Source organism: Silene latifolia, chromosome X, assembly GCF_048544455.1.
Source record: "Silene latifolia isolate original U9 population chromosome X, ASM4854445v1, whole genome shotgun sequence".
Taxonomy (NCBI): Eukaryota; Viridiplantae; Streptophyta; class Magnoliopsida; order Caryophyllales; family Caryophyllaceae; genus Silene; species Silene latifolia.
Window position 1 is genome coordinate 303,365,709 of NC_133537.1, and position 11,354 is coordinate 303,377,062.

At 38.0% G+C, this 11,354-nt stretch overlaps 1 protein-coding gene across 1 annotated transcript; it reads right to left on the reverse strand.

Annotated features, from left to right (window-relative positions):
- Positions 1 to 780: 780 nt before the first annotated feature.
- LOC141620424 (uncharacterized) lies at positions 781 to 1,164 on the reverse strand. The gene has a single exon (XM_074437298.1). It carries the CDS (start codon positions 1,162 to 1,164, stop codon positions 781 to 783), a length of 384 nt encoding a protein of 127 aa, XP_074293399.1.
- Positions 1,165 to 11,354: the final 10,190 nt, after the last annotated feature.

Here is an 11,354-nt window from a genome sequence, read left to right on the forward strand (position 1 = left end):
ACTCGAAAATTTGGTACTTGAAAAGTCAAGAATAAGAATAAGGTTTATACCTCCCTTTTGATTCTTGTAAATGTTGTTGGATGATGAATATTACACAAGAATGCTCCCAAAAAGCCCTTTAATCCAATTGCAAACCCAAAATCTTCAAATCTTGAATCAACAAAACCCTAAGTCGAGTTTTTCGTGACTGATATGGGTACGAATGCTGCAATTTTCGCCCAAAATTGATGTTGGTGATGAAAGTTGATGAATTTTGGAAGTTGAATGCTTGAAATTGATGATTTGTGAAGGATTTGATGATTGATTTTGAGTGGGTTAGGGTTAGGGTTAGGAAAGAGAAGAAGGATTATGAGAATTGGGGAAGAACAAAGGTGAAATAAGGAAGAGCTCGACTGAATTGTGCCTTAAGTCTGATTTCTCGCACGGTGCAAAAAATGGGGCTTGAAAACTCGCACTGTGCGAGTTGCGTGCTGGACTCGGACTTTTTGTTGCTTAATTCTTCCATGCTAAGCCAATTTCTTCCTTCATTTCTTCACTCATGCCCTTGAGTTGGTATCCTATACACTAACACACACATTAAAACATCCTAACATACCAAAACATTAATGAAAATGCAAGTGAATTAATTTATAATGCAATAATTAAATGATGTAATTAATTTAAACATGCAAAGATGCAATGAAAACAATGAAATGCGGAAATTAAATATGCAAGGGAAGAAATATTTACAAACTTTTGCCGTTTATTTAACGTCGATGGCTCGACAAAGTTGCATCTTCATTAATTTTCATAAATTGGGTCAACAAGGTGTAGTGTTCCCACTTCACCCATTTCAATTCCTTCATGATAGTGCTTAAGCCTTTGACCGTTCACTTTCAAAACTTTCCCGGACTTTAAGCATTTGATCTCGATTGCTCCATATGGAAAAACACGAACCACCTCATATGGTCCCATCCATCTAGACCTCAATTTTCCCGAGAAAAGTCTAAGCTGATTTTGAAAGAGTAAGACTTTCTCTCCCACTTGGAACACTCTTCTTGAAATCATGTTATCATGCCATGCTTTTGTTCTTGCCTTGTAAATGGAAGCATTCTCATAAGCATCATTTCGAATTTCTTCTAATTCTTGGAGTTGAAGTTTCCTATGAAGTCCCGCTTCACTCATTTGCAAATTGAATGATTTGACCGACCAATAAGCCCTATGTTCAAGCTCCACGAGTAAATGACACGGTTTTCCAAAAATTAAGCGGTAAGGTGACATCCCGATTGGTGTTTTGTAGGCCGTGTGATATGCCCACAAAGCATCATCCAACCTTAAACTCTAATCCTTGCGGTCGGGATTCACCGTCTTTTCAAGGATAGCCTTGATCTCCCTATTAGAAACCTCGGCTTGACCGTTGGTTTAAGGGTGATATACGGTGGATACCTTGTGAATTACCCCATACTTTTTTAGTAGAGCTCCAATGGCTTTGTTGCAAAAGTGAGTTCCACGGTCGCTTATCAAGGCCTTAGGAAAACCAAATCGAGAGAAGATGTTGGTTTTGATGAATTCTCCAACTACCTTTGCATCATCAGTCTTGGTGGCCTTAGCCTCCACCCACTTAGAGACTTAGTCCACCTCCAAATGTATATAAATGTTGCCACAAGATGTGGGAAATGGTCCCATGAAGTCAATGCCCCATACATCGAATATTTCACAATAGATCATTGGAGTTTGCGGCATTTCTCCTCTTCTTGAGATGTTGCCAACTCTTTGGCATCTATCACATGTCTTCACCATAGCATGAGCATCCCGGAATAGTGTGGGCCAAAAGAAACCGCTTTCCAAGACTTTCCTAGCCGTTTTCTTGGCTCCAAAATGCCCACCACAAGCATATTCGTGGCAAAATTGTAGAATTGGAATGACTTCGGTATCCGGGACACATCTCCTAATGACTTGGTCGGCACAAAACTTCCAAAGGTATGGGTCATCCCACACATAATATTTAGCATCACTCTTAATCTTGTCCCATTGGGAACGAGAAAGAACCTTTGGAAACTCTTGTAAAACCAAGAAGTTGACTATGTGGGCATACCATGGCTCAATGGAAGACAATGCTAGAAGTGTGTCATCCGGAAAGGTGGCTTGTATTGGTGATTCCAAGACTTCTTGAGGTTTTTCTTGCACAATTCTACTTAGGTGGTCCGCCACCGTGTTGGTTGTGCCTTTCTTGTCTTTGAGCCCAACATCAAACTCATGAAAGATCATAGATCCTAATTAGACTCTCTAATTAAAACAAATTATCTCATAAAATGTTAATTTAGTGATCTATGTAACATGAATGCAAATATAAAAGGATAAAATTAAAGATTAAGGAAAACCAATTTCCTTACATTGATATTTATGGTAATATGGGCACAATCAAGATCTCCTATCTTGATTGTTCTTGAGCTTAAAACAAAAGGATGATCCTCCTAGAAAAACTTTCAAAAAGAAAGTCTCCTTCAAGTTGCACCCAAGAACAAATCACCCAAATAATCTTACAAATATTAACTAGATATTTGTAAAACTTACCCTTGATAATATTTGTAATATTACTAACACTCTTAGTAATAATATTTTGATTAATAACTTCTTAGTAAATGATGTATAATAATTTTAGAGAGAATATAGACAAATTTTGTTCACATGCAAAACAAGTGAGCTAGCTTGTAGAAAAATGAACAAAAATTGGTGTAAATAGAGTAGGAAAACCGGTTGGGAGTAGGTGGAGTGAGGGAGTCAACTTGTTTTAATATTGTCCAATCTTTATCACATGCACAAAGATGTTATGACAACTTATGGAAGAAAAAACAAGTAATGTGTAATGATTATGATTATAATCATCCACTACACTCCATTTACACGGTCCAATGTCCCATTTACGGGTCCATTTTGGTTCTTATATTTGTCGCACAAATACGTGTAAATTTTATTTAAACATCGTTTCATGTTTAAATATTTCCAATTAATTTCGTCCAAATCACTCCATAAATATACGTGTACTGCTACACATATTATTTACATACTAATATTAATCACATTAATCAATTAGTATAATTTTAGTGAATTAACAATTAATTAACTAAAACCCGTCTCCCAAAATTTATTATTCAATTATCACATAATTAAATAATAACTGCCGTGCCTCGAGTTCGCAACTCGAAATCTCTCTAAAATAATCGACTAACCTTTTAGTCTATAAATCAAGGGACTAAATAAATTGTATCTTATACAATTAATTAGTTGTCAATTGGGGTTCGTTCCTTTAGGTGTGACCGAAAGGGGTCAGTTGATCACCGCCGTCTCACGACAATAAGGTCAAACTCTAGTCAGCCAATCGTTATCGATTTACGTTAATCAACTGACGAGGATCAAATAATTAAATATCTGATGATATTCCTTTAATGAGATTTATTATGTAAACGCACTATTGTGGAGGACACTAACTCCAACAATCTCCCACTTGTCCGACACAAGGTGTGCGCTACCAATTCTCTTGTCCGTTTTAATCTCCCACTCAATGCAATGTGTCTTTCAGGTCGCACTTGCACATGAACATATCGCGAGTGGTTTTCTCGATCGGGAGTGTGACTACCTGACCAGAAAAATCTCTCACAGATTACTTCCGAGCGTGGCCACGCATTTGTAGTCATTAACTCCTCGAGTGGCCTTGAGATATAGTTACCCAACGTGGGTGAACAATTCTTGTCTGCCCTATCTATCCTATTGCACAGTACAAATCACCATGACCTAGTAAATACCCTTTGGCCTCCTTTCACGGCACGGCCTAGGACAAAAACCAAAGTCACTCGGAAACTGCACTTGCTCAGATAATAGTTTCCAGTCAAAAGAATCGACTCATAGGAACGTCTTAGAGATCCCTGCCACAACCAGGCGTCTATAATAGAACTTAGGGACTCTCTAAATGGTCACTGTCCGGCAAAGTGTCACACACTCTGCCTATGTAATCGACTAGTCATCACATATGACCTTATGGTGTTGAACAACCATCAATCGACTTACAATCTAGTCACTCCGAGACGTCACCTCATTAAGTGACTAGGGACAAAATACAATGTTCATCTTGTTCACTTGAATAGTGTTCAACATTGTCTCCACAACTTATTCAGATAAACAAGGTATTCAATGTTTTCAGTCAAACTGAATAATTGAGTTCTTAAAGAAACTCTAACAATGAATGCGATCATCACTTATGTAAATATCAATACTCTATCCAATATTTACATAACGATCTTTAGGAATTAAGGTATACTCCTCAATTCACATTGAGATGACATAATCATCATGTCTACCTTATGCCTACGGCTTTGGTTAGAGGATAAGCAACAGTTGAATCACTCTAATTTACATTGCTATTTTCCTTTGTTCTATGCAATCTTTTCATCACATAGAGCATTTCTATGTACACGTCTAAACAAGTTTTTAGACTCTGGTTCTAAAGCCAGTTAAACACTCCCACTGTTTTCACAGTCTCTTGGGTGACGATATTCGGCTAACAGAACTACTCTAGGTCCATTAAATTCCGGATATTAACTGTCTCTTATACAACATCGGATGTTGTAATGTACTTAGCTTTCGTTCATGATTTATACGTAAAACACTTATACAAATCCTTCATATGACATCTTTTATGTATGACTCCTCATATATATATGTATAACTTCTTATACATGTATAACTTCTTATACATTTTGTTCTTTATGCACATAACACTTTTACATGCTAACCATTCCTTAGCGAGGCCATAACATCTTATAAGCATAGGAATGCTATCGTGTAACCCTTTTACACGAAATTCATAAATTCCTCCAAACTACAAGAGTAAATCCTCAGTCCTTCTCAAGTACTCAAGGATGCTCTTGATAATCATCTAGTGATACTCACTAGGAAATGATTGGTAATTACTTCTCATATTCCCAATATGATAAGTCCCGACGAGAGAAGCTTTTAGCATATTTAATAGATCCTGCAGTGGAAGCACAAGAGATCATATTAATTGTTCAACAACTTGAACAAGTCAAGAATCTTATCACATAAGTCTCTTGACTAAAATGCTAATATCCATGGAGATCTATCTCATTAGATCCGGATGTTTAAGATGCGCCATGCTACTCTCAAATATTCACCCGAGAATATTTCTAGTCACTAATATGTGAAACACATATTTAGAGTAAGAAACATCACCTTAGCTACATTTCTAGTCACTAATATGTCAAGCACATATTTAGACTAAGAAACTCACTTTAGCTCCCACTAAACTCCATGTATCATCATGGTACCTCGACACTCGAGTAATACCATTTTGATAGACTACATGATTGAATCCAAAGTTCCAACTCTTTGACGTATATAGATCACAAAAGGGATCTTTGAAGCATCTGGGCTTCTTAGCATTGACAAGATCAACAAAATTTCTCCCAAGGAAAGAATTTCGTTATTCTTTTGCCGAATCTCATCCTCATGAGAGGCTATATTGCTAAGAATATACGAATTGATAAAGGCATTTGGGTTGTCACAAACTCTCTATAACCAACCCAAATTTTAAACATCTTATGTAACCTTTACGACAAGATCAAGGTAACCTACCAAAGTATTCACCTTAAATCAAGTCTCTAAAACATCTCGTGTTTCCTTCCTTATCGCATCGTGTGCAAGGAGATCAATTCGAATTGCATGGTGACACGCCATCACATAGAGTTCATACTATAGAAAAGCCTTTGATGAGGGTTTAAGATTCGTCACTTTCGAAAAGTAACGCAATATTATCGCAAAATTATCTCCTTATAACCACTGAGCCACAATAAAGAACGTCTTCTTGCATTATACTCAGTTTGTGGGTCTTGGACTTCCGTAAGTTCAAAATTTCTCCCACTCTGTCTTCCATAAAATGAAAACCTTTCTGGAAAGACAGTATTATGAGCCACAAACTCTTTGTTCTCGTTTTGTAGGAGTAAAAACCAAGTGGTTCAATTTTTGTTAACCCTCACAAATACACAAATTGGTTCTGAACATAAACATTTATGATCCCAAATGTATAAAAATGTGGGAATTATCTGTATGCTTCCCTTTAATTATAAGGATTATAACGAATTTATAAAGATGATTACAAGTCATAAATGAAAATTACATACACAAAATAGAGAGATTATGAAATCAACCTTCGGTCCTAGCAAAATCGGCCTAAGAACAATATCGCAATGATATTCACCTATCAGTTGCACCAAAAATGGTATGAGATATGTCATTTTCTTCTTGCTAGAATCGATCCCCAATTTTCTGTAAATTATTTAGGGTTTTGCGTTTTTCTTTGATGAGAGGAGGCTAGGTTAGAATTTGGGTAAAGAAAAATAAAATGATCTCCTCACACTTATTATAACCGAAATAAGTGAGAATAGGGGGAGATATTTTCTCTCCTATTTTCGGCTAACCCTAACCGAAATAAGAGATTATTTCTCTCTTTTTTTCGGTTTTATCTACCTACCAAAAATAAGGAGATTAAATCTTCTTATTTTGGTAGTATTCAAAATGTATAAAATATATTATATATATAAATTGTCATTTATATAATTCCGTATTAATAAGTCTACACACAACAGCTTGCAGTCGATTTATTAATGCCGGTCTGTGACAATGTCGTACAATATATACTTTAACAATAAATATCACATATTTATAATTTGCTAATTAAATATAAACGATTACATTTAATTATGAATTTACATCTTAATTCATTTAAGCTAACATTATATACATTAATTAAACATAACATATTATATTCAATTTACGAATTGACAGTTAATTCGTTTCAGCTAATATTATTTAATCGGAATTAAATAATCGTCTCATCAACACATTGACTAACTGTTTAGTCATATAAGGCATCTTTCCATAACCACATCTCTCAAACACATCCTTTAGGTGTGACTTTTAGGGACCAGTTGATTACCGCCATCAGTATGATAATAACGTCAAACTTTCTAGCAAGCCAACCGTTATTAGGTAATCGTTAATCAACTGATAAAATACGAAGTATACCCTTGTGAACCTATAAGAGATTTATAAATGTTATCACACTAATTTGTGGAGGACACAAGCTCCAACAAACTCCCACTTGTTCTCACAAGTGTATGTGCGATAACCGATTCTCATATCCTAAAATTTCTCCCACTCAATGTAAAACAATTTGCCAAAACCGTATTCACAAAGGTCGTATTTTACAAGTGATCAATATCAAGAGTAGTTTCCCCGACTAGAGAGTAACTTAACTGATAAACAAATCATCATTCGAGCATGGACATGCATTTCAGTTACAACTCCTCGAGTGGCCCTGAGAAATAACTATACCTGATAAGGGTTGGATATTTTCTTCAACTCGAATCCTGCAGATCTAAGCACAGTATGAAATGACCCAGAAAAAATATACTTAGTATCCAGTTACGGCAGACCATGAGAAAGAAACCAAAGTCACCCAAAAACTGCCTTAATCTCAAGAAACAGTCGATAGTAAAAAGAATCGACTCTAGGAACACAATGGATGTCCTATCCACGACCTGGAACCGAATGTTTTTAAACATTTAGGACTCCATTACGTTGTCACAAAAAAAATTGTCCTACGAGGTATCGCTATAATCTCGCATCTGTGATCGATCAGTCAACCGTTTGACTTATGGCTCGTTGAACCCACCATCAGTCGACTGCACAATATAATAGCCAAGAGTTATCAGCTCATTAAGGCGATTACGGACCAAAACAAATATAATGTAATTCAGTTCACTTTGTGGCGTTCAATGTTGTCGGTACAATCCACATGAAAAACAAGATATTATAAAAACGATGAAGTTATAAATAGTATATGAAAAAGATAATGTATCAAATCCATAATCAACTACTACAACTCAGGAACACGTTTAATTCCCATGGAAATAACGTGCCCTTCATGCTTATCATAATTCAATGGTTTAGTGAGAGGATCCGCGATGTTGTCATCCGAAGCTATCTTGTCAATCACTATCTCTTCTTGCTCCACGTAATCACGGATCAGGTGAGATTTCCGATGTACATGTCTAGATTTGTTGCTAGACTTAGGCTCCTTAGCCTGGAAGATGGAACCTCTATTATCACAATAGATGGTGATCGGGTCATTCGAACTAGGAACTATCGTAAGTCCTTGTAAGAATTGACGCATCCATATAGCTTCCTTAGCTGCTTCCGAAGCGGCATAGTACTCGGATTCAGTGGTAGAATCTGCTACAACACTCTGTTTGGAACTCTTCCAGCTGACCGCAGCACCATTAAGAGTGAAGACGAACCCGGACTGAGATTTTGAATCATCTCGATTCGTTTGGAAGCTAGCATCTGCGTAACCGATTGCGCATAGCTTAGTATCTCCTCCATAAGTCAATACCCTATCCTTAGTCCTCCGTAGGTACTTAAGGATGTTTTTAATAGCTATCCAGTGTGTTTCACCTGGATTCCTTTGGTACCGACTCGTCATACTCAATGCATATGCCACGTCTGGACGTGTGCATATCATGGCATACATGATTGATCCTATTGCAGATGCATAAGGAACATGACTCATGCGCTCAATCCCTTCAGGCGTCGTGGGTGACTGAGACTTGCTCAACTGCATCCCAGACGTCATAGGAAGGTTCCCCTTCTTGGAGTTGGTCATGCTGAACCTTTCAAGAATCTTATCCAAATAAGACTCCTGACTCAATGATAACGTCCATCGTGATCTATCTCGGTAGATACGGATTCCCAATATGCGTTGTGCCTCACCCAGATCTTTCATCTGGAAATGGTTCTTCAACCATCCTTTAACCGAAGATAAGAGAGGAATGTCATTCCCAATCAAGAGTATGTCTTCGACATACAATATTAAGAAAACAATCTTGCTCCCACTCGAATTGATATATAAGCATGGTTCCTCGACCGATCGAGTGAAACCATACTCTTTTATCACCTGGTCGAAACGATGATTCCAACTCCGAGAAGCTTGCTTAAGTCCATAAATGGAACGCTTAAGCTTGCATACTTTCTTAGGATGTTCAAGATCTATGAAACCTTCGGGATTCACCATGTACAACTCTTCCTCCAAATAACCGTTTAAGAAGGCGGTTTTCACATCCATTTGCCAAATTTCATAGTCATGAAATGCGGCAATCGCTAAGATTATCCGAATGGAATGTAGCATGACTACAGGTGCAAAAATCTCATCATAATGCAATCCGTGCACTTGAGTGAAACCTTTTGCCACTAGTCGTGCCTTATAGGTATCTGGTTGCTCGTCTACAGAATGCTTTATTTTGTAAAGCCATTTGCACTGTAGAGGTTTTACCTTATTAGGTAAATCAACTAGATCCCATACGTCATTCTCATACATGGAGTCCATCTCGGATTGCATGGCTTCGAGCCATAGCTTTGAGTCAGAACAGGCCATAGCACCTTTATAGGTAGCGGGTTCATTACTCTCTAGGAGCAAAACGTCATTCTCCTCGACCATACCAATGTATCTGTCCGGAGGATGAGAGACTCTACCCGACCTCCTAGGTTCCTCAGGAATATTAACCGTGTCATCAGTTGGAGGAACTACTTCCTCCATCTGTTCCTCGGTTGTTGGTTCTTGAATCTCCGAAAGCTCGAAGGTTCTATTACTTGTCTTGTTCTCGAGAAATTCTTTCTCTAAGAACGTCGCACTAGCCGCAACAAAAACTCGATGTTCGGTAGGCGAATAGAAGTAATGACCAAACGTTCCTTTTGGATAACCTATAAAGTATGTCTTGACCGATCGCGGGCCGAGCTTATCCTCGTGTCTCCACTTGACATAAGCCTCGCAGCCCCAAACCCGAATAAAGGACAAGTTGGGGACCGTTCCCCTCCACATTTCATATGGTGTCTTGTCGACAGCTTTAGTCGGACTTCGGTTAAGTATAAGAGCTGCTGAAAAAAGAGCGAAACCCCATAATGAATCAGGTACTACCGTGTGACTCATCATGGATCGAACCATATCAAGTAAGGTTCGATTTCTCCGCTCGGACACACCATTCAATTGAGGTGTTCCAGGTGGAGTTAACTGTAAAACGATTCCACAGCCTTTAAGGTGTTGATCAAACTCATTTGAAAGATATTCGTCACCCCGATCTGAACGGAGTCCTTTAACCTTTCTACACAGTTAGTTCTCAACCTTGTTCTGGTATTCCTTGAATTTCTCAAAGGACTCACTTTTATACTTCATTAAGTAGACATATCTGTATCTACTCAAATCGTCCGTGAAAGTGATAAAATATCTATAGCCATCTCTAGCGGTAACTGACATAGGTCCACAAACATCAGTATGTATGAGTCCTAATAGGTCACTAGCGCGCATTCCAACACCTTTGAAGGAAATTCGAGTCATTTTGCCATTGAGACATGATTCACACGTGCCAAATGTAGAAAAATCGAATGCGGGAATAGTCCCATTATCGACGAGTTTCTTCACGCGTTTTTCATTTATGTGTCCCATTCGACAATGCCATAGATAGGTTTGATCTTTGTCACCAACCTTTAATTTTTTATTATTCACGTGTAATACTTCCGTGGTTTGATCTAAGATGTAAATTCCATTCATGGAAACTGCTTTGCCATAAATCATTTCATTGAAAGAGAAAATACAGCTATTATCCTTTATTAAAAATGAAAAACCGTCCTTATCAAATACGGAAACTGAAATAATGTTCTTAGACAAACTGGGTACATAGTAACGGTTATTTAAAAATAACTCAAAACCACTAGGGAGTTGGATTACATATGTTCCCTTCGAGACTGCAGCAACTCTAGCTCCATTCCCGACTCGCAAGTCCGCATCACCGTTTCCAAGAGGTGTGATGTTTCTTAGGCCCTGCAAATGATTACACAGATGAGAACCACAACCAGTATCAAGTACCCAAGTTCCGAAACTTGCATGGTTAATCTCAATCATATGAATATAAGATGACATACCAACAGGAACGACGCGGCCTGCTTTTATGTCCTCACGGTACACGGGACAGTTCCTCCTCCAGTGTCCAGTCTTGTGACAATGATGGCACTCAATGTCACCGCCCTTGCTCTTTGCCTTGCCCTGTGAGCCACTAGTCTCACCAGGCCCACTCTTATCGTTTCCTGGCTTCTTGAACTTTAGCTTACCTACAATTACGTCGCCTGGAGCTTTGCCCTTACCTTTATTCTTGTTGGAAATCGTGAGAACATCCTGCTTCATGCTCCCACTCAATTTCATATCCTTCTCGGTCTGTACGAGAAGTGAGTGTAGCTTATGAGGACTTTTCTTT